The sequence below is a fragment of the Phoenix dactylifera genome, chromosome 17 (assembly GCF_009389715.1).
Source record: "Phoenix dactylifera cultivar Barhee BC4 chromosome 17, palm_55x_up_171113_PBpolish2nd_filt_p, whole genome shotgun sequence".
NCBI lineage: Eukaryota > Viridiplantae > Streptophyta > Magnoliopsida > Arecales > Arecaceae > Phoenix > Phoenix dactylifera.
The window spans coordinates 12,004,613-12,027,897 of NC_052408.1; the positions used below are offsets into that span (position 1 = coordinate 12,004,613).

Sequence of the window (23,285 nt, forward strand, 5' to 3'; positions counted from 1 at the left end):
GTGGACCTCTACTGGCCAATCCAAGCTTGGATCTCAAGTTGGATGAGGAGCAACGACAAGCTTAGTTTGAGAGATCTTCATGGTTAGGAAAAGGATCTCAGCACAGATTAGCCCTTCTTTTTACAATGAAGTAAATTGTTGGCTCTAGCTGTGATTTTGTGATGGTACTTTTAGACTTCGACTTCCATTGCTTTTAACCAGATAATATTTGGCCTCTTTTTACAATTCAAGAGATGAGATGTGCCCAGAATATTACTAAATAGATTCATGAAAATAAGAAAAAACTGAGCTTCGAATCATATCATCATGACCACACAAACAGAGTTTTATTTTAACTACCTCAGCCCTCAAATCAACATTAGATGCATAACAAAATACAAGATAAGAACCATCTAGGGATGGTGTATTGATGCAGCTCAGGCAGCACTTGCAACTACTTCGGGCCGTTGGTGGCATATGGAGGCCAGTAGATATGGAACTCAATCTTGTACACAACAGTCAGGCCCTGCAAGTCCACCGGCGACGACCTCACATACCCCTGAACAAACATGAAATCCCCTGTGCCGCCGGCGATCGGGAGGTCAGCAGGCTTAGTATTATGCACAGATCCTAGGATGGAGACTGACCCTTGATAGCCATGGGTCTTTAGGGTGATCTTGGCAAGTGATATGCTGCGAAGACCATCGAAGCTCGATGTTATGGAAGTCCCTTCTGCAACGCCCACTACTCTGGAGGAGTCATTCAAGGATGCTGTCATGTTGTCCCGGAAGACAAATATGGTGCCAAAGGGGGTGGTTGTTTGGCTGATGCCGGGGCCGGCCACGCCGTCCACAACGATGTAGCCAGTCTTGTTGACAGTTTCATGTTGGAAGAGAGAGAAGTGGAGGGACCTCAGATGTTGGTCATGGTTGTGGGAAGAAGCTAAGGCTTTGTGAGCAGCAAGAAGAGATAGCAGGAGGAACAGAGGGAAGTGCAGAGAGTTGGCCATGAAGTTGTTATAGATCCTTGTGAGCTCTCCTTGTAGTTGGGAGCTGGAGATGGATGGTTCGCCTCTGAACAAGGAATATATACATGTGTGTGATGGCTTTTGCCATTAGTGCAGGTTGGTGGTAGAAGAGAAGAAAGAGTCGAGTTCAACAAAAAAGAAAAGGAAAGTCGACGGTCAACAGGTGAGACCACTCTGCCGTGCTCTCTAGTTAATTTGACAGGGAGAGAGGCATGGTTCCATGAGATTGATGGATCGACTTCATATTAAGCTTATCTGCAGAGGAGTTATAATTAGACTGATTTTTAGCAAATGTCTATGATCTCATCTAATTCGAGCTTATTAGTTGATGAAAATACTTTTTGATTTAAGTATTGATGAATGTATCCATTCATAACTTCGATTTATGCAGTTTTGTGTCTTGTCAATTTCTACTTAGAAATATAGATTCAAACTAATGAGGATTTATTTTTGAGTTTTTTTAATATAAATCCTTAAAAATATATAAAATTATATGAATATCCTTGTAAAATTACTATTTGCATGTATATCCTTATAAAATACTTATTTTGTATATATACTTTTTTTTATTTTTTTTATATATGTACCTATATTATCTAACGTTGTTAAAAAATAAACGATTTAAATTTAAAATCATTGAAATACCTTTATGGGTAGACATGCAAAAAAAAAAAAAAACTTTATATGGACATCCATGCAAATGCAACTTTACGAGGATATTTATGCAATTACATACATTTAGGAGGGTATACATTTAAAAAATCCAATAAAAATGATCAAAATCTAGTCAAGATAATTCATGAATAAAAAAAGATAACAAAAAAGATTAAATCATGTTAATATCAACTCTTATAGAATAAATCATGTTGCTTTTATGAAATTCTTGCCTAAAAAACAAACAATAATTCAACATTTACAAATCACGAAAAAATATTTTACTAATCTAAGCATCTATAATTAATTTAAATTCGATATGCTTTAATCTTTTAATAATAATGAAGAATATGTAGATACCAAAATAATAATCTAATATTCTAGCTTGAACGAATCAAGATCTTAAAAATAAAAATTGACAGTGTGACTCAATATTTTTTTGATTGTCGATCAAACTGAATCATAAAAAACTTAACAAATTTTAGCGAAGTTTTGATTTTTTTTTTTTAATAGAGTTTTTGAATGTATACCCTTCTAAATATGAGAAATTGCATGAATACCCTTATAAAGTTTCTATTTGCGTGTATATCCTTATAACTTTTGTTCAATATCTACCGATAAGGGTATTTCAGTCATTTTAATTTTAAGCCGTTTATTTTTTAATGATGTTAAATGGTACGGATATATATATTAAAAAAACGAAGAAGAAGAAGAAGAAAAAGAATATATATGTAAAAAGTAATTTTATGAGAGTATTCATATAATTTTATATATTTAGGAGGGTATATATATAAAAAAAATTATTTTTAAAAAAGAGAACCTAGGTTCATGGAAGGGTGTTCAAGATGTTTGCGTTATAATTGCAGATACGAGTGATTGATGCCATGTTTGACTGCTGTTTAGGAATTACTAGCTAAAAGCCTTTCTAGATTCAGATTCCAACTTATAGATTTGAACCATATATTCGGATTCTGGATTTCGATATGCTGCATCCAGATTATAATGTTTGAAAATTCCTTTTTTTCTTGGTCATACTTAGAAACTCTAGAAAGCTGGCCAAGATGGTAAACTTTGAGACTTTTTGACCGTCGGGCTAATCACCGAGAAAAATGTTTTACGTTCAAATTGGCAGGACTGTTCAAGGTGCTGGTAGTTGTGTTGGCCTTCTCCCTTTCACTTCTAGGGCTCTCATGATCTATCCTGGCTAAGTTTGATATCAAATTGTGGTGGACTAACAAAGGCTTTGGGGTGGACTAACAAGGGCTTGGATTAGTCGTCTGAAACCAAAATGAATCAGATGGGCCATGTATGGCCGTATGAGTGTGTCCTATTAGTCACACCACTTCTATCTTCTCCTCTCTCTTTTTTTCAAAAAAAAAAAAAGGTTCCAGGTTTGCGTCTTGGATGCTGCACCATAGAATCTTAAATCTAGTATTTATATATCAGATGGATCTGTTCTCTGTTCTGAAAATAAAATAGAAACAAAAAAAAAAGTTTAGAGGTGCCATCTAAACACCAAAAAGATTTCCATTTGCCCATCTGTTCACCATAATCTCCCTCCACAAGTCAAATACTTTTCTCAGTTTCCGAATAAAATGAACTTCTGAAGGGATCAACAACGAACTGAGAATCCAAGTAGCTGGAAGTTATTGGAAGTGCGCTGAAGGGTGGCGACAGAAATATAAAACAGAGAGGTGGACAGTGAAGTTTATTTTTTATAAGCAATGCCAGAGTTGAGCCCACTCAGATTCTTCTGTACAGGATCGTTCTTTAAGAAGATGTCGCACTCAAGTAGGTTTCTTAACCTTTCATCTTTTGTTTTTCTAATAGTTGAAACAGGGATTTAGATCAAACAAGTTCCTTTTGTTTCCTTTTTCTTTTCCTTTTCATTTTTTAATTATGCAGCGGCCAGCTTCTACCTGAATGATTAATTGCGCTATGATAATGACAATTGTGTTATGATAATAACATATGATAATGGCTTGTTACAGCTGTAAATGAAAAAACTACAACTAGGTTTCTAGTTGCATGTATTTAGCATCTAACTTGTTGACCCAATTACCAGGCTGATTTCCACGACAAACAAATCTAGCTCTTCATGTCTTATAGCATCATCATAATGAGCCTTTTGCCTTACCATGCCACAAGGAGTTTAATAAAAACAAAAACAATCCATTAAAGTGAAGTAATTCAAAAGAGCTTAGGGGACACTAGATTTCTTTATTATATCAATTTATTTATTCTAGTTACTATAAACTTGATCACCAATTTATCTCCCACCACTACTTATGGGAGTTTCCCCAGTCCCACCAAAACTGTTCTATCTTTTACTTCAAGGTTGGTTGTAAGAGCCAGGGAATCTCTCTCTCTCTCTCTCTCTCTCTCTCTCTCTCATGAAAAAAAAATAGGAGAAAAAAAGGTGAGGGAATCTCTTCCAAAGCATCTTATAGGGTGCCAACATTTGTACTGTAGTAACAGTACATATCCTATATATATTCATCATTGTTTTAGCCCAGTGAAAGATCCATCAATATCTGATTCCAGGTGGCTGCTCAACTTAAAAAATCTTTATTGTGTGGATACTGTACCATTGGGGATCTCCTATGATCCCCATCCAGAATCTCTACATGCATATCCCCCCCACCCTTGGTTTCCTCAACAGGTAAGTACATATCATTGTCCTGATGACACCACCCATGAAGTTTCCTGCTTTGCCTCCTGCCATCTGTATTCTATGGGAGCCTTCAAAAACCTTTGTGTGAAAGTTGACTTTAGTTTAGCGACTGGAGAATGGAGATGGTTGGAGACTCCAAGGATGGTGGGGTCCTCAGAAGGAGGGGGTGGGATATTCAATCATTGGAAAGTTCAAGTTTAGAGAGCTGATAACAGCATTAGCAACACTTCCCATCCATTATCCGCCATCAGGATCCAGTGTAGATGCTTTTGGGATAGGACATCTGAGGAATCAGGGAAAGGATTCATCTGATAACTGGAAGGGAAAAAAAAATTATAGTGAGTTTTCCTTCTTTTTTTATTCAGTTTTTGGCAGCCCTCAAAATGATTTGTATCTGGTAGAAAAAACTCATGTTGGAATTATTTGCAGTAAAGGTATGAAAAAGCCCCATGTTTGAAAGCTTTTTCCTTCTGTTTTCATTTCTAAGATGCTCCTAATTTTTCAATGACTTTTCTATTGGTTAAGATTCTTATGTAGGGGCCAAAGATCCTAATTTTCGTAGTTGCTGTCATTTATTTCTATCTTAAGATTCTTGTTGATGTTTCCCCTATTTGACAGGCAAAAAAAGTTTCCTAGGGTGCTGCTTATTTGTGTATATGAATCCTTCCTGCTCTCCTTTCTGGTTTTATTCCCCACGCCTTTCACACAACATCACCTTCCATCTTTGCGCTTTCTTTTTCTTTTTTTTCTTTCTTTCTAGTTGTGATTGATATCTTTTCTGGAATCTTTGTGTGATGGAATTTCCGCAATTGATCTGCAGTGGGAATAGTATGATGGGATTCTGAAGAAGTTGAGCAATGGAAGCCAGTAGCTTGCCGAGCCGCACTCTCTCGGATGGCGCTGCCAATTTGGATCTCTTGGATCAGTTGCTGTCGGAGGAGGGATGGCTGGAATTCCCCAATTCCTCTGATGTCTTGCAAACCAACACACCGAGCTCCATGAGCCCCTTCGATTCCTTAAGCTTTTCGCCTCTTTTTGAGGTCAGCTACAGTAATTCTACTCCAGTCCTGCCGGAAAGTGATAATCCAGAGGACACAGATAGGTCTGCCATCTCTACAAATCCACCTTCAGATGAAAGCCAAGTAGAAAAAATCGATAGAACGCATTCCCTTAATTCAAGCACCTTCGGGCGAATCATGTATTCAGTTCCATCAGGTGAATTGAGCACGATCAATCCAAGCCCCGAGCCAGGCACGAATTGGTGGATCCGGCCGAGCAGTTCCATCTCGTCGGTGAAGGAAAGATTCATGCATGCACTTAGCTACATCAAGGAGACCCACAGAGAGGGTAATGTCCTCGTTCAGCTATGGGTGCCCATGAAGCGGGGAGACCAACTGGTGCTTACAACTTATGGTCAACCTTTCTTGGTTGATCCCAATTGTGAGAAGCTTGTGAATTACAGGGAGATTTCGACGAACTACCAATTCTCAGCTGAAGAGAGCTCTGGCCAGGCATTAGGCTTGCCCGGCCGGGTCTTTCTTGGAGGGCTACCCGAATGGACGCCAGATGTTCGGTGTTTTACCAGCTCCGAGTTTTTGCGCGTCGGTTATGCCCAGCGTTTGGATGTTCGCGGCACAATAGCACTTCCGGTTTTTGAGCGCGGGGGTCGGTCTTGCTTGGGTGTTGTGGAGGTTGTGACGACTACCCGAAATATTAGCTACAGTTCTGAACTCCAAAACATCTGCAATGCTCTCCAGGTTTGCTTCCAGTTCAGTCGGTCTATTGCTTTCTACCAGACTATTTAATTCCACAGGAGAGTATATAGAATTTGACTATGAATGATGTGATTTTTAAATTTTCATATTATTTATGTTTGATACCTACAATCTTTCTAGATCATGCTTAGGATTCGTCCTTTTTTTCTGGCTTTTTTCCATGCTGCAAAGGTGCGCCCTTTTGGGTTCCTCCTTGCTTCCAAATTTATGGAACTACTGTCAAACAGCGAACTGAGTCATAGGCAAACCATTTCTATGAAAAAGATCCTCCATATTTCAATAATGTTTCATTATCTTGCTGATGATCTAGTTACATAGGCAAACCATGAAAGGGTCAGAATGAATTTAGCTGTTTCCTCTGAATTTTTACTGAATGGAACTATTATTTGCAGGCAGTTGATCTTATGAGTTCTGAAGTTCTGAGTGTTCCCCATTTAAAGGTGAGCCAGCAAACAAGCACAAAGATAGCCATTGACCATTCAAAATGTCCTCTTGAGTAATGGATATAATTCTTCTTTGTTAGGTAAGTATCAGTTCCTACCAAGCTGCTTTACCTGAGATTCTAGAGGTGTTAAAAACCGTCTGCAAGATACACAAACTGCCATTAGCCCAGACTTGGATCCCATGCATTCAACAAGGCAAGACAGGAAGCCGCCATTCTAAGGAGAACTACGAAGATTGTGTCTCCACTGTCGATGCTGCTTGTTATGTGAATAATCCTTCTATGTTGAGCTTTCACAGGGCATGTTCTGAGCATCACTTGCTAAAAGGGCAAGGTGTAGCCGGTAAAGCTTTCACGACGAATGAACCATGTTTTTCTCCAGATATTGCTGCTTCCTGCAAGACAGAATATCCTCTATCTCACCATGCAAGGATGTGCAACCTAAAGGGTGCGGTGGCAATCCGCCTGCGAAGCATTCGCACTGGAAATGCTGACTTTGTATTGGAGTTCTTTTTACCACTTGATTGTATAGGGAGTGAAGAGCAGAAGTTGATGCTTAATTCATTGTCAAACACTATCCAACAGGCTTGCCAAACTTTGCAGGTCGTAACAATCAAGGAGTTAGATGATGAGGCGATGCTGCAATTAAATGAATCAATTCCCTCAGAACTTCGGTTTGACAGATCTGGTGCTGAAGAAGGTCACAGACAAAATGTCGACGATGTTCTTTCAGTGGAGGCCTCAGAGAAAGAAACAAGTAGATATTTGGAACTCGAGAAGCATTGGGTTGAAGGATTTACAGTCACAACTCACAGTAATCAACCAGAGGTGGTATTACCTGCAGGAGAGATATTCTCAGAGTTTAAACAGCATTGTCAAGATTTGCAGAAAGATGCCAACAGTCATAAGGATTCTTTTATCGATGATTCTAACTTTCCACTTTCTAGGAAAGCAATAGAAAAGAGGCGTACAAAAGCAGAAAAGACTGTCAGTTTGGAAGTTCTTCGGCATTACTTCGCTGGTAGCCTGAAGGATGCAGCAAAGAGAATTGGAGGTAAGCACTATCCTCTTTAGGAGATGCAACATAAATTTGTCAATTGTCTGCTTTTGAGTTTGTGGAGAAAATGCCTTTACTATTTGTGAAAATGATGTCATGTGTCCATTTAAACTTCTTTAGCTAAATATAGCAACTAAGAATCAACCAAAAGCATTTATTATGGAAAAACTTTATAGCCAATCTGTGTAGGGAACTTGAACTCTAGATCAATCCACTTGACTGCAGAGAAAAGAAAACTAGAAGATTGTCATATATTTTTCTTCTAAAAGATCCCGATATCCTTGCACTTGCAAAATGCTTGATGCCTTGACCCAGAATCTTGACCTCTCTGCTGTGTCCCTAGGAAATACCTCATCTTTCGGATAGGGTTCATCAGCATGTCTTGTACAATAAGGACATATAATAGTATGACAAATAACAGTAATGTTAATCAACACCAGTTGCCAATCCATTGAAACCGGATCCATCCAAGTAGCCATTTTTTGCTCCATGATTTCAAACATTAGTCCAACTATCTCCTTCTCAACTCTCATCTTGAATAATAAAGTATAATTCTAGCTAGACCTTCTAATCTTACACCACTTTCAAATGACATCAGTGTGAAAATGTCAACATAATATGTATAATTTTTCATGCCATGTGCTAACCCACTAAGGTGACCCCACCGCCTCTGTTTTATGTACCAATATCATGCTATTTCCTTGAGTAGTAAATAATATGCATTAGTGCATCTTCTCTTATAGTACCTTGAAAACATGGTATCTGATGTTACAGCAAAAAAAAAAAAAAAAAAACACAGTATCTGATCTCTGAAGTATATTTCTAGAAAGTAATGACCTGAGCATTGCCAACTGAAACATATGAATAATTTTGACAAAAAAGCATGAATTTTCAAGTTATGGCTTTGAGCTTAGTCTAGTGAATCTATCGGGTTAACATATTCTAGATCTAATGGAAATTTGATGGATTCATCTTCTCTCAGCAGTGAAATATGATGAAAAGGAAAAATGATGGTTTTAAGTTTCGGTCGAAACTGATTTGTTTCAAAAACGATCTGGTTTTCAATTGAGACCAAACCAAAACTGATCTCCAGTTTCGGGTTTTGGTCAACTTAGGCTTTTTGGTCTGATTTCTTGAATTTCACTTATATGTAATATGAACATCAGCTGAAACTAGTTAGAAAATGCTTGCACCTTTTTTCATGCTATCTGATTTGACTTTGTTTTCCTATTTCCCTAGCTTCAGGGTGACAATTGCCTGGTTTTCAAGTCAACCCACCCATATTAACTCATGTTACATCCTTTTTCAAGTGCAATCCCAAAACACAAGAAGTATTTAGTAGCATGACTAATATTCCATTTATGTTGGCTTTATAATGCTATTCTCTGTTTTGCAGTGTGCCCTACAACTCTGAAAAGAATATGCCGGAAGCACGGGATATCTCGTTGGCCTTCACGAAAAATCAAGAAAGTGGACCACTCTTTAAAGAAACTGCAGGTTGTCATTGACTCAGTTCATGGTGCTGATAAAGCCCTTCAACTCAGTTCCCTATACAAAGAATTTACTAAGACCTCCGGGCCGGATGGGAATTTATCAAGAAGCATCACATTTTCCCCAGTGAATCAAAAGGATCTTCCAGAATCTACCCATCGACAAGAAGATGCTAGATTCAGACTTCATCTGTCATCACCTTCTCATTCCTCCTCATCATGCAGTCAAAGTTCTAGTTCTAGTCACTCTTCTTCAAGTGGGGCAAAGCAGGCCACTCAAGCTGCTGGATTTATAATCAAACCAGAATCTTCCTTGGAAGAGAGCCCAAGTGGTATTCCTGAGAGAAAAAATAGTCAGGTGGATTTGTCTCTCCCAACTCAAGAGGAAACTTTATGTCCAAATAGATTTGAAGATCATAAGTCAATTATTGGGCATTGTTCTTCTAGAACCTTGTCTTCTTTGCACATGGATACTAGCACTTGGATTAGAGTAAAAGCCATGTATGGAGCAGAGAAAGTTCGGCTTCGGTTGCAGCCTACATGGGGTTTTCAAGATTTGAAACAAGAAATAACAAAGCGGTTTGATATAGGCAATACAAGTTCGGTGAATCTCAAGTACTTGGATGAAGACACAGAATGGATCCTACTAACATGTGATGCAGATCTCCAGGAGTGCATTCATGTATACAGATCATCTGGTGCTGCAACAATAAAAATTTCTGTTCAATCTGTTGGATTGTCATGATGATTAAAGAGCCTCTATCTGATTCAGCATCATTAGCAGCAACAACAAGAACAGGAGCAACAAAGGGAATAGAAGAACACTTTCTTGTTGTTATGATATGGATGTTACAAGACTTGAGCTTAGAGAGCACTCTAGAAGTTGGATTTAAAAGAGTATATGAATATCTAAGCACTAGGGTCCTTGCAGCCACAGCTTGGTCAATGCAGCAAAGGAAACTAAAGGAAACAATGGTCCACGTTGATATGATATTTTCTGATAGGATATTATTTCATTCTTATTCTTAATGAGGTCATGAGTAAGCTTGCTGGCTGAACCTCTTGGTCTGGGCATGATTGTTCCCTGCAGTAATACCATTGTTGGCTGTGGACCAGAGATGTTTACCTAATAAGCTTGGACAGTTTTTAAGTTGTGCTGTACATTTCTGGGTGTGGTTTTCAGGCTATAAGCTCTTATGGCCGTGCACAATTTGTTAGATTTAGTCTCCAACTCTTTATAAGATGAGGTAATGTAGTAAACTTGATATACTTAATCAGCTCCAGGTTAAGGATGGTCCTTATGTTTTGGTAATATCTTAGAATGTGATAACTGTAGATGGCTGTTATTAGACATGCTCTTTTGAAGTCATGACTAGATGGAGCAAAAGCAGTTGATTATGATCGAGCTGTGCACATGAGACGCCCGAAGACTGAATAAGGTGTAGGCACTGCAAAAATAATTTTGTTGTGCTGCATTTCTTTTGAGTGTATTTGGCTCTGGTCTTAACACTTGATGGTGCTATGGCAGGCAAGCTAGATATGAAGAAATGTGACACAAATCACTATGCTGAAGTTTCTAGTCCAGCAGCAAGATTCATAGTCGACTAGCAAAAGATGAATGGATGCTGTGGGAAGAAACTTGTGTTCTAAATACAACAAAGAGGCTGGTGTCACTGGCCATTGGAAATTAAACTCGGAAGGAGAAAATCAGAAAACTTTGCCCCATGGAGTCACAGTAATGTGCCAATTGCTTGATGGTCATCTCCCATCTCTGAGCAAAGCTATGGTAGATCGACAGTTCTGTTTCTTGGAAACCTTATCATATCCTGTGGTATTTTGTGAGGGCTCCTATTGGACTATCAACACTTTTTAGATTTTGTTTTTGCCAAGATCCAGAAAAAAAAAAGCATTTGATATCCTTTGCTGCATATGATATTATGATTTAAGTTGTTTGCCATATGTTGCTATCTTAAGTCCAGTTCAATGTAATAAAATCTTCATTTTTTTCATTAATTATGGAAGCAAAAAGCTGTGGGTTTGGCTGGAGAATATATAGTTCAAATTTGAGGGCCAATTGGATTACAATTTTTAACATAAAAAAATGGACTTACATTTTTATGTACAAAGATCCCCTGTACAATCTTCCTCAATAATGCTTGACATCAAGCAGTAGTCACCTTCAGTTTTTCACAATTGCAGCAACCACTCCAGTAATTCAACCATTGGAACTTTAACCCAAAACATGTGTAATGGTTGGCTGTCAAACAACTGCATACTCCTTATGATGTCTCCACTGTGTGACATGGATTGGCTCTTTTATTACTGCTGAAAGCCAAGCAATACCTGTTTTCAGCCGCCATCGTAAAATTTTGTTTTAGCCCAGCAATGTTCATGCCCTCACTGCTTCAAAGAAGAAAATAAAGTGGTTGGTACCTGATTAGTATTGAATGAAGCACTTTCATAACAAATCTCTCCAACTCTTACTTGTAGTTCTTAGGCACAAAAAGAATTACCAGGCTATGATCAGTGTCTACTACCAGCAAAATTTTTAACCAAAAAGATAAAAATAAAAATAAAAATAAATGATGAATGACGAAAATTCTTCTATGTAATTAGGCAATCATGTTTCTCAGTCCACTTCAGATGACTGTGGAGAAGCTCAACCATGGAATAAATCTCTTTAGACTGAGGGTGAGACCCATCCCAGGATACAAACTTGTGAGCCTTTCGGCCTACATGAAGCACGCTGTAACCACTCACAATCCTCATTCCCTTCTCCTTCATCAACAATCTTATCTTTGCTGAGCCGTCGATGGACCCACCTTTTGCATACATGCTTGAAGTCAGCAGATATCCTGCTGAATTAAAAGGCTCCAACTCAAGGACGCGAGAGGCAGCCCATCTCCCAAGCTCATAATTCCCATGGCTTCTGCAAGCACTTAGCAGAGCACCCCAAGCAGCAGGACCAGCTTCAAGTCCATCAGGAATACTCTTGATTACTTCCAATGCACCGACGAGATCTCCGGCTCTTCCCAGCATGTCAACCACACAAGAGTAGTGCTCCAAGCTAGGCTGGAGTAATGGATCTCGCAGCATCCGTTGGAAATAAGAGAAGCCCTCCTCCACTAAACCACCATGTCTGCATGCTGATAACACTGCAAGCATAGTAACTCCGTTAGGCTTCACATTGTCCGATTCCATCTCATGAAGAGTAGCGAGGGCTTCACAGGGACGACCGTTCATTCCCAGTGCCCCTATCATTGCATTCCACGACGACACACTTCTCTCAGGCATCCTCTGAAACACCTTTTTTGAGGCATTCAAGTCCCCACACTTTGCATACATGTCAAGAAGAGTGGTATCAACAACTAAGTCATCTACTAAACCATTCCTGATTGCCACACCATGAGCACATTTTGACAGTTTCAGTTCTGCTGAAACTGCACAAGCTTCAAAAAGACTCAGGATGGTTACTGAATTGGGCTTTTCTTTTGCCAGTTGCATCTCACTGAAGAAGGCAACTGCTTCATCAGGCTTGCCACAGTGTGCGAAGCCCGCCATGATCACACTCCATGATATCACATTCCGCTTCTTCATTCGTCTAAACAACTTCAATGCAAGTTCCATGAGGTCACACTTAGCATAAGCATCTAATAAAGAATTCAATAGCAGTTCATTTGATACAAAATGTCTCCTAATGACCATGGCATGGATGCATTTGCACCAGAATGCTTGACCTAGTTTCTTGCATAACCGCAACAGTGCCACCAGAGTCACCTCATCACTCTCAACCCCGGTCCTCATCAAATCAAATAGCGACAATGCTTCCATATATTTTTCATTTTGAACCAATCCAGCTAAAATGCTATTCCACGACACAGTATTTTTGTGAGGCATCAAGTTGAAGGCCATAGTGGCAGAACCCACATCATGGCACTTTGAATACATATCAACAAGAGCATTCCCTACAAACAGGTCAGCTTCGAAACCTCTACGTATCAGATGGCCATGGATGGACCTCCCCTGCTTGATATCCCCAACACCACCACAAGCTTGAAGAACACTAACCACAGCAAGCCCATCGATATCAACAGTACCCTCATTAGACATCTCTCGAAACAGCTGCAGTGCACCTGCAGCTTCCCCACTCTGCGCGTAACCACTGATCAATGCACTCCAAGAAATCACATCTCTTGCACCCATTTCATCAAACAACCTCCTTGCAGACACCAATTCTCGACATTTCGCATACATACAAAGCATTGAGTTCTGGACCTCAACATCATGCGAAAACCCATTCTTTATAACAAGCCCATGAACATTCCAACCTTCTTCAATAGCATCCAGTTTCCAACAAGCCTGAGTTACAAGCACCAATGTGGATACATTTGGCTCAAAGTTTGAAACTTTTGCTTGATTAAACAAACTCAATCCAGCTTCGAACTCGCCATGACTCAGGAACCCATGGATAATTACATTCCACGAAACAGAGTCTTTGTTCATCATGTCATCGAAGAGACTCATCGCCGAATCGGTCATGCCGCATTTGATGTAGAAGCTCATGACGGTATTGCTGATGGAAGTGCAGGACTCGAAGCCCATTTTGATCACATCGGCATGAATGGAGATCCCCTCTTTCACGGACTGAAGGCTTGCGCAGGCTTTGAAGATGGGAGGGATGATATCTGGGTGTGGTGGCAGAGCAGCTCTTCTTATTTTGTGGTAATGAAGAAGAACCTCTTGCCATTGCTTCCTGGATGCAAATTCTCTGAGAAGAAGATCCCTGTTAACAATCTTTGGGTAGGAAAGGAGGGTGGTGCCAAGTGAAATACGCATTCAAGACGTCAACTTGGTTCCCAGAAAATGTCTCATATGAGCCTTCACAAATCCATGCAAACAACTCGGAGAGAAATAAAATAGACTTGTTCTGGTGTAAGTCCAGCACATGGAGACATTTTGTACAATTCTGTAAACAAAAACCCCACCATTTTTTTAAATTAATTAGAATTGGAAGAAACTATTTCCCACCATCTATCCAATTCATATACCACCCCACCCCCACCTGGGTGGCAGCTCAGGTCTGTAGACAGATCACAATAAGCCTTTTGCAATCGAGATTTAAATATATGGATCGAAACAAGGGCTGATGCCCTTCGAAATCGAAACCACCTCCCTGCAAGGGCTATAGCATCCGAATCGAGGTTCGATAGTATTATCTGAATCACTTACCTAATACAAACTGTTAATAACTCAAAAATCTAAACAAGAAGATTAGAAAAAAAGAGAGGGAAAGATGCCAGAGTTTGGATACTGCACCCCACAATGGATATCAAAAGAGAACCGGACACTTTAGTCCATGGTCTCACCTCCTGGACCATATCTTTCTGAATATACGAGGAGAAACCCAGAAGGAATGAAATAACACTGAGGCAGAAATGAATCTTTGCTCTCCGTAATGGTTCTTTGAAGCTTTAGAACAAATTCTAGAAAATGGGGAGGTGGTGAGGAAAGCTTACAACACGGAAGCAATAGTGCGTCGCAGCTTGAAATAAATGCAGTATCTAGGCACCATACAGGAAGCAATGGGACTAGAAGCAGCTGCAAGTGATTGATTATATGCACATGATTCCTTGCTGTCCAGCTTCACATCCACCCTTCATCAAGAGAATTTACCAGTTAAGAACCTACTCTCTACTACTCTTTATTGCTGGAGACCGTTCAAACTTTTGCTAACATGGCTACCAGAGAGGCAGATACCCTCTCAGAGTTCACCCTCACAATGCTCTTATTCACACACTGAAGCTTCTCCTACCCTCCTGGCAAACAGAAATCTTGCTCAAATATCCAGTAATTTAGACAGCGTATAGGTTAACCGAACAAGCAAAAAATTATGGGCTTGAAAAAATATTGGATCGAGAAATTTCCCCATGTAAATACAGACATTATGAGACAATATGTACTGCATGTAACATGATTGTGCTGAGTTAATTTAATACAAAATTGTAGGCATGTGCTTCAAGAGATCTGCAATACTACTGGATCAAACTGCTCGACAGAGGCAGACTTACTCTCCGAAAAGAATATGAATACATCAATCAAAGAAAATGTTATCAGTTGGTTTAATTTCATCAGTCCATATAGCAGCGCTGAATGTACGGATTGTCAAACTTTACAAACTTGGACCAGTATGATTTGTACTTGGTAAAAGCAAGATCCAGCCATGGCTTGTAGTTGCCATTGTAGTGAACGACAGCTGCATTCTCAATCTCTGAAGGGTTTACAGCGGGATCATAGCCGAGTCCTAGCACATGCCAACTCCGCTCTAGTGGATATGTCAGATTGTAAAATGTTATCAAACCTGGTGGCAGTGAACCAAGCTTCCAGAGTTTCCTGTCTTCATTCTACAGAGATAAGGGAGAAAAAAAGAGGGGAAAATTCCCTGTCAACGAACTGAATAAAAGAAAAGGTATATTAGATATAACACTGCACAAGCTTAAAACAATAATACTCATGCACTGAACTGAATAAAAGAAAAGGTATATTAGATATAAAAAAAGAGGGGAAAATTCCGTGTCTGAATCTACCCATGTCAATCGCATCAGATATTCATAAAACAATAATACTAAACTTTAGTGCCTGTTCCGATGCATGAACCAGCTATTCCCGTATTATGCCGAGTGAAGTGAGAACCTGTATCTGAACAGGCATAGAAGATAAGCTGGAAGGGTCAGGAAGTCCACCAATCCCCCAATTCCCATTTTTAACAGAAATCACCAAATTCCTTCAACTTCTTCCATGACTCTTCCCCCACCCTTTATGATATATGGAGATCAACAGACTTCCCAAACCCCTTCAGATTCTCTTTTATGCCTCTCCAAGGAACAATTTCTTCACACATACAAACAGGCCCTTAGGCATGAGCATATGCCGGCATGAATAAAGCCAACATGTCATTTGTTCAAGACATGATGGTAGAGAATTTTGAAAGAGTGATACAGCCAAGAAAGCATGATTGCAAATAGATTAAAAACTACAATGATAACTTTCTAGGAGTAGCCATGTAGTCATGCCTGCTTACCACCACCTGCAATGCAACTCACACAACAGACTTGCGGACTCTCAAAGCTTTAAACTTCTGAAACATGAACTAATTTTGAAGAGGACTTTGTAGTGCACCAACCCCCACACATACACCCTCGAAAAAAAAAGGAACTATATGACACACCAGAAAGAATACAGAGTCTCAGGAAAAAAAGCATGGAGTACATGAATCATCAAATCAGTGTCATCTTTCCAACACTGTGCTGTAGCTAACAAAAATGACAACTTTCTTCATAACATTCAGCACTCATCCCCATGACCCATCACCTAGCAACACATCCATCAACTAGCAGAATATATTTCACTTCCCAAATACCATGCAAACAAAGTCCCAGGAATTGAATTCTGCCCAGAAACCAAGCAGTGGTGTCCATCTATTGCACCAAATTTCTTAGTAATTGAATATGGTTGTTCTACAATGAAAAATTTTGAAGTAAATGAATTTTAGAAACTTACAATTGTTATAATATATATAGAATTGAACATACACATATAGATATTATACAAAGATAAAATATCTGGTATACTATATATAGAATTGAACATGTGATAGATTTAGGCAATTGTTATTGTAATCAATATAGAAGTCATATAGGAAATCTACTGAACAGAAAATAACAACAACCATTTTTTTCTTACCAAGTCTTGCCAATAATGATATATTCCAGTGATATTTCGCTTCTTCCATTCCTTCAAGTCAAAGATGTTCATCCCAAATGCCCATCCACAAGCTTGTGGATCAAAATTTTCAGAGATTTTTGGGTTTGAGAAATTGAGGTAAGTATCAAACCTATGAAAGCTCTCTTTGCACGTCTCAACTGCTCCATTCACCATCCCCTTCAAATCTAAAGACCAGAGTGGTGTCAGATCCTTTTGAACAACAACATCATCATCAAGAAAAAGTATCTTATCAAGCTTTGGGTACACTTCTGGCATGTAGAACCTTAGATGGTTAAGCATAGACAGATACTTGGGATTCCTATATTTGATATTTTCATTCCCAACAGAAAGAGATGATGGATGATTTGCTTTGAAGTAGTATTCTTTAATCCTGGCTGACTCAAGTTGACGAAGAACTGAACAATAAGAAGAGTTAAGCCACTTGAAATCATCAATATTCTCCACATTAATTGTCGCCGGTGAAGGAGGATGGACAATGAACCACATTCTCATAGCTGCAAAGTTCAGTCTGTCTGTAACTATATGAAATACATGTTTTTCTGGTCCTTTGGCATGTATCACAGTGGAATTGACAACTACAGCTGTTGCAAGAACATTATCAGAGAATATAGCATAGTGGTAGAGGGAAGGATCCTCAAGCTTGTTCTTGTCTGCTAGTTCTTTGCTGGTATAGTTGTGCAAGAAGTAATCAGTTGTTAGCTGTAAAGGTAGGCAGTGGAGGGGTTTAGGGATAGTCTTTGCAGCATGCTGGACTAAGAATGTGTTGTGTTTCTTCACAGCATTCATGCTTTCATCTGCAGACTGGACCATGGTCCGTAACTTTCTTGCCACTACATCAGTGTCAAGTAGCATGTCCCTGGCCACAGATAAAGCATGGCCCATTGCTTTCGCTTGTTCAAGAGCACTGGATGATGGGAGACAAATTTCCAGCATTATGACTGAGTGATTTGTAAACAATAATATGATAATGAAAATGACTGGAAGAAGTACCTTTCATGCAGATCGGTATCTGAATTTGCATCTCCAATAGCATGTCGGCTATCTTTGATGTGTCTCATCAAGGAATCATAAAGATCAAATACATTCTTGGAACGGGCAATGCTAGCATACACCTTGGCCATGATAATCTGATCTTTCAATAGTTTCAAAGTGGAATCTGAGTGAGGGCTGTTATATTCTTTCCTCCATATGTTGTATTTTCCCCTGACAGTGTTATTAAACTGCTTTGTACGTTCAATGGCTGCTCTTTGCATCTCTAGTTCAGTTTCTTTGCTCATGTTAATTAGCTCTTGAGTTCGCATTTCCTTTCTTTTCTGTCGTAATTGCTGCAAGGTGAGAGATGGGGGAGACAACTTATACCTTTACCAAGAAACAACAAAACTAAATCAAAATTGAAAATGACCAGATGTTTACCTGCCGTTTAAGCTTCACTGGGATAATAGGGGTGGCTTGTTGATTTTGATCGGTAGAAGGTTGAGCATTGTCTTGTATCCCACTCGCAATTTTTTGAGGTGACCCTTCTTGCCTCTGGCAGTTCATAGAAGAAATAAATATGAAGCAGTCAAATAAATCCAACACAAATTATGAATGCTCACAAAAACGAAGCAAGGTGAGGGTAGAAGTGAGAATAGTAAAAAAGTTGACTACTGTGATTCTAAGAGGAAAGTTTTTCATTTTTCAGCTCTCCTCTATACTTTGATCCAATCTACATAGGCATGGTACAAAGATGTGAAAAAAAAAAAAATCAAATTTGAAAATGTTTTAATACTTCACTGGCATCTGCCAACTTGTAGGCCAACATTTTTGGCCGCAAGTGGGGCCTGACATGAAACCTAAAAACTCAGGTTGGTGATCTATTTTTTTAGATTTCAGAATTTAAGCTCACATAATGAAGGAGCCTTCAAAATTCACCTAGATCAGGAAAAGTGTAAGGACTGAAAGATTTGTTGTTCAGAACTGCAGTCATCTCTAATGCAGAGTACAAGCCAAAGGAGCCAATTGAAATGCAATCCTTTAAATGAGTTTCATACCGTTTCAAAGACCTTTTGGTTTAACATAACTGAATATATATTCTCAATTTTCTCACAAATCCAAATATACAATAAATCCTGTGACTAGCAGTGCTGAAGAGGTTAAAAGAGTACCAGTCCAACCATTGCTTGTGTGTGGTTTGCACCAAAAGAACTCTCCCACACCCAGGAAGAAGACAGGTTTCTTGAGTTGACCTTGAATGTTTGAAGTTTACCCAAAAAATCTATGTATGTTACAGTTATATCAACACCCTGTAAAAAACATAATGGGATAAATAGAATGAACAGTTTACTTTCATGAAGAAGATGTATTCCAGTTACCTCATCTAGTTCGTGGGAGTCAAGTCGTCCAGCCGGACTGCCTGTCCTGAAACCATGTCCCTGTCAAGCCAACATAGAGCCATTCCCCAAGTAAGATAAGGTGAAGCAGTAGGGACTCATATATCCCCAGAATAACATCATGTACTTGAACAGATCAAATATTCTTCTGCGAATCCAGACATAATCAACAATATACCTCTACAATCGACTTTGTTCTTGCAGATGTCTTTTGGATGGCAGTGCATGTCTCATTTTTCAGCTTTGGATGATTCAATATAATTTCAACAGAGGAATGAATTGTTATGAGACTAATTAAAGTTGTGCATATTTGAAGAACATACTAAATTGGGTGCAGACTTTTAAGGGATCTCTTTACGTAATATATTAGCAGCAATAAGTTCCAAGATCTATACTTATCAAAGTTCTATTATTGACTTTTTCCTTTGGTAAATTTCCACCAATAATAATGATGTTATTTGATAATAGTGGGAAAGTACTGAAAGCAACTTTGATTCAGGCAAAATTGAAATATCCTGAACATTTGATAGGAAAAACATTGCCTATCTTATAGTATTTAATGTTTTAAACAAGGATACCAGCTCAGTCTTGCAACTCAGATTGAAAGAGAATATCTGACAATAAGAACAGGTATGGCATAATCATATTTTGAAATTCAAAAGAATTCAGAGACAAGGAAAAGCACATACAACATCCATCAGGTGTAGATCAGAAAAGCATGGTAATTGGCTAGCGACAGTTTCAATCATCAGTGGTTCACATGTCCCACTTTGTATTTGATATGTATATGTGCGCGCGCGCGCGCGCACACATATAGGATGTTCTTAAAGAACAATGTGACCTAGACAAATTAATGATTAGCATTTAAAAGATCACCAGGACAATAGAAGATAACATGAGAAAAAGTCCAAAATATAGACTACTGCAAAATATCCAAATAGCAAAAAGAAATAAAACAGAAAAGCAGACCAAAACATAGATGTGTTTGAAGAAAAGGAATCACAGGAAAATTGCAAGACCTGTTCGCTCTGGCAGTTCTGACAATCTTGCAGACGCCTATATCCTTTGGCATCTCTTTGGCTGGAATAGACACCAAGAGCTCTCAGCTTGAGGTGAAGTTAACAAGTAAACGATAAAATAAAACTTAATAATCTCCATCAAAGAAAGCTAATGCATACAGATCCTATTGAAAGTCTAAAGCAGAAAAATTAGTTTAACGAGACCTGCAAGACACATCCAAAGTGCCAATTTCATACTATCGTAAGTTGAACAAGGAGGAATTAATGATAGTAGTTAAAAATTGTGAGACGAATCCAGACACTTTGCAGGGAGTGTCAAAGCAACAATATGCACATTTCGTAGCTTAAAAAGAAAGGCGATGGGGGACAATAATGCTTATTCCATCTAGAACAACAGAATTGAAATCCAAAGTCAATATAAAAATATATAAATTCATTAAATTTAAGTAGTGATATGTAATCTGCATAGAGGTGAATAGCCAAATTTAAATATAGCTCCACATTAGATGAAAATGAAAAGGAAATAAACTAGAGATAAGCTCCATGCTTATAATGATGGTCATGAATGCAACCTCAAATTGGTTGAAGATTTAAAAGAGATGGTGCTTTAGCAAAGATAATAACTCTTTATCTTACTTTGGTAAAATAGAGGACCGCTTAAAGGAAACTGTATCTGATACTTCTGATCTGACTGAGGGAACAAGAATCATGGCCTGCAAAATCATGAAGCAAGGTAGAAATAAAAGGCAACCACATATTTGATGAAATAACTAAGTTTGATCAAAGTTGTGCAGTATCCAAGTAAAAAAAAAGGAAGAAGAAACAGCAAAAATGCTCCCATAAAAATAGTCTTTATTTCAAGAAAGGAACTCACAGAACCAGCATACTCATAGTTCATGTAACAAAAAAGGAAGAAGGAACAGCAAGAATGCTTCCATAAAAAATAGTAGCTATTTAAAGAAAGGAACACACAGAACCAGTGTACTCATAGTTCATAAAATTTTTGTTAATATTTGTTAGAATGTTGCATCAAATTCAGAAATAATGGATAAGAACTATTTAAAGAACCCATCTAGATTGTGTCAGATAAGTTGAACTGAAGATATTGTACTCCTGGAGCATTATAGAAAAATAGGTTGCTTATACGAAATGATGAGCCAAGTCAAAAAATTCCAAGACATGCTTAACCAACTAAACCAGTTCTAGCAAGAATAGAAATGTAATAACATATATACCTATAAGGCTCCAACATTTCCGACAGGTGATACTGCTAGCATAATTTAAGCCTAGAAAAAGTTATACATGTCCATATCTATCAAGAACAAAATGCACAATAGTACAATGGAAAATCTGTACTAGATATGTATTAAATTAAGTTGCTCTTAATAAGGAAGTCATTTGGATACTTAGCAATAACATTTCTATGACACTTCAATTCGAATTAACGGATATATAACAATTCCAAAGTCCAAAAAAAAAAGAAAATCAAATTTAAATAATAGAAAAAAATCATCCTGAGATGGCTAATAGTTGGGCAGGGCTAGATGCATTTGATCCATAAACATATAAAAAGCACCACACGTTTTGCTTCATGCAACCAAGTTTCAACATGGGAAATCAGGAACCTGTTCAGGTTTAGGTTCGAGATGACCTAATTTGTGAGGCCATTGTAATATCAAAATATTGTGGCTTCCACATATTATTTCAAATCAAAGATATAAATGGCAACTGAAGAGATGGCATAGGATTAATGATGCACACAGCAACAATTTTGATCTCCCAAAATGGGAACGCCAGAATCTTCCATCTCCTACCCATTTTTTATTTATGATACCAACTTGTAAAATTATATTTGGTAGCTTATAATTGTTCAGCAATTATATCTATCAGTATTTGGTCATTTTCCAATACCCCATGTAGTTCCTTCAGCCCGGCGTGAACTAAGGATCAACGACGACTGCCTATGCTACATCTACGACAAAGTTATTGATTTGCCCGTGATGCACATTCACCAAAACCCTCTCCCAACCATCTAGGGTTACAGCGAGGATTTAAATATGTAGCTGTTCAAATATCACTAAGCCAACTGAACCATGATCAGAATCTTTAGCACAGGCCAAGAATACATGATTTAAGAAAAATAAAACTTCTAGAAAGCCATCAACATGGAAAAAAAGTGGGGGAAAACACATCTTTGCATTGTTTTTTCTTCTAAACCTATTCAAACCCCAAGATTATAAAGTTAAAAAGCAAGAGAAAATAAGAAAACAGAATCACATTCATTCAACTGCAGCTGTGGATCCCAGATCGGTCCGACTTCTTGCAATATATTCACAAATTAAATCAAAAAGAAAAAAGCAGCAGTCGCGGCTGAGATAATCCAAGACATAAAAACGATCTTCGACGAAGAAAAATTTGACGAGCACTATGTGTACAAAGAATCGATTGAAGCTTGAGATGAGAGCAGAAGAGAGGGGGCACTAACAAGGAAGAAGGCGAAGATCAGTTGAAGACCACCGCCAAGGACGCTTCGGGAGGAAAACAACGCCATGACCACAGCAAGAGAGAAGGATTAGAATTTAGAGGAAAAGAAGAGAGAAAGAGGGATTCGAGAAGGAAGAGATCGCGGAAGCGGGAAGAGGTGCTTGGTTTGCCGTCGAGGGGTAAGTGGTTCGTCCCGTTTCGCCTCTCTTGGATACTGTTGTTCCTGGGGCTCTTTGGCTTTGCGCGTGATGACACGAAAGAGTAGTGGAGACACGGGAGAGGGCAACTACGGCAATAATTTTGCCGACTTTATTTTTATAGTACCCTGCAAATGATATGCCGGCTTTTCTTAGTTTTCATTTCTCATAAATCCAGGGCTACCGGTCATTTTTAGACCCAAGCTAGGGTGCTACTGGATTAGAAAGATTGTGTTGTGTCAACTTGACTAGTAAAATGTATATCCCAATTTAAGAATGATATTGACCACCGAAACTTTTACATGTCTTGATCTACAAAAATTCAACTATAAATAC

At 38.6% G+C, this 23,285-nt stretch overlaps 4 protein-coding genes across 8 annotated transcripts; 1 reads left to right on the plus strand and 3 right to left on the minus strand.

The window, feature by feature from the left end:
- Positions 1 to 250: 250 nt before the first annotated feature.
- On the minus strand, positions 251 to 1,137 carry LOC103701118 (dirigent protein 7-like). The gene has a single exon (XM_008783092.4). The coding sequence runs from the start codon at positions 986 to 988 to the stop codon at positions 434 to 436; it is 555 nt and encodes a 184-aa protein (XP_008781314.1). The 5' UTR covers positions 989 to 1,137; the 3' UTR covers positions 251 to 433.
- A 3,160-nt stretch (positions 1,138 to 4,297) lies between these two features.
- Positions 4,298 to 11,111, plus strand: LOC103701119 (protein NLP1-like). 4 transcript variants are annotated; one of them, XR_003384530.2, is made up of 7 exons: positions 4,298 to 4,672; positions 5,155 to 6,091; positions 6,502 to 6,549; positions 6,633 to 7,605; positions 9,005 to 10,345; positions 10,435 to 10,537; positions 10,627 to 11,111. XR_003384530.2 is itself a non-coding variant. In XM_026802245.2 (5 exons), exons 2-5 carry the CDS (start codon positions 5,192 to 5,194, stop codon positions 9,841 to 9,843), a joined length of 2,760 nt encoding a protein of 919 aa, XP_026658046.1. In that variant the 5' UTR covers positions 4,298 to 4,672; positions 5,155 to 5,191; the 3' UTR covers positions 9,844 to 11,111. The 4 variants fall into 4 exon arrangements, 1 of the variants encoding a protein (XP_026658046.1); XR_001879094.3 differs by having other exon boundaries at positions 9,005 to 10,537; XR_001879093.3 differs by lacking the exon at positions 4,298 to 4,672 and adding an exon at positions 4,719 to 4,768 and having other exon boundaries at positions 9,005 to 10,537.
- A 40-nt stretch (positions 11,112 to 11,151) lies between these two features.
- LOC103701176 (pentatricopeptide repeat-containing protein At2g17210) lies at positions 11,152 to 14,910 on the minus strand. The gene has a single exon (XM_008783149.4). The coding sequence runs from the start codon at positions 13,932 to 13,934 to the stop codon at positions 11,703 to 11,705; it is 2,232 nt and encodes a 743-aa protein (XP_008781371.3). The 5' UTR covers positions 13,935 to 14,910; the 3' UTR covers positions 11,152 to 11,702.
- A 100-nt stretch (positions 14,911 to 15,010) lies between these two features.
- On the minus strand, positions 15,011 to 22,981 carry LOC103701120 (probable galacturonosyltransferase 3). 2 transcript variants are annotated; one of them, XM_008783095.4, is made up of 9 exons: positions 22,754 to 22,981; positions 20,905 to 20,981; positions 20,269 to 20,329; positions 19,232 to 19,291; positions 19,025 to 19,162; positions 18,294 to 18,407; positions 17,871 to 18,205; positions 16,839 to 17,784; positions 15,011 to 15,499 (listed from the first exon to the last, which is right to left on the minus strand). In XM_008783095.4, exons 1-9 carry the CDS (start codon positions 22,817 to 22,819, stop codon positions 15,227 to 15,229), a joined length of 2,070 nt encoding a protein of 689 aa, XP_008781317.2. In that variant the 5' UTR covers positions 22,820 to 22,981; the 3' UTR covers positions 15,011 to 15,226. The 2 variants fall into 2 exon arrangements, with proteins under 2 accessions (XP_008781317.2, XP_026658048.2); XM_026802247.2 differs by lacking the exons at positions 20,269 to 20,329; positions 20,905 to 20,981; positions 22,754 to 22,981 and adding an exon at positions 19,939 to 20,116.
- Between the last annotated feature and the right edge of the window lie 304 nt (positions 22,982 to 23,285).

Coding starts and splice junctions, on each gene's coding strand:
- LOC103701118 (XM_008783092.4), bottom strand. CDS start 988: ATGGCCAACTCTCTGCACTTCCCTCTGTTCCTCCTGCTATCTCTTCTT.
- LOC103701119 (XM_026802245.2), top strand. CDS start 5,192: ATGGAAGCCAGTAGCTTGCCGAGCCGCACTCTCTCGGATGGCGCTGCC. Junction 6,550..6,632: donor TGAGTGTTCCCCATTTAAAG/GTGAGCCAGCAA, acceptor CTTCTTTGTTAG/GTAAGTATCAGTTCCTACCA. Junction 7,606..9,004: donor TGCAGCAAAGAGAATTGGAG/GTAAGCACTATC, acceptor TCTGTTTTGCAG/TGTGCCCTACAACTCTGAAA.
- LOC103701176 (XM_008783149.4), bottom strand. CDS start 13,934: ATGCGTATTTCACTTGGCACCACCCTCCTTTCCTACCCAAAGATTGTT.
- LOC103701120 (XM_008783095.4), bottom strand. CDS start 22,819: ATGGCGTTGTTTTCCTCCCGAAGCGTCCTTGGCGGTGGTCTTCAACTG. Junction 18,408..19,024: donor CACAAGCAATGGTTGGACTG/GTACTCTTTTAA, acceptor ATGAACTGCCAG/AGGCAAGAAGGGTCACCTCA. Junction 15,500..16,838: donor ATCATTATTGGCAAGACTTG/GTAAGAAAAAAA, acceptor TTATCTCTGTAG/AATGAAGACAGGAAACTCTG.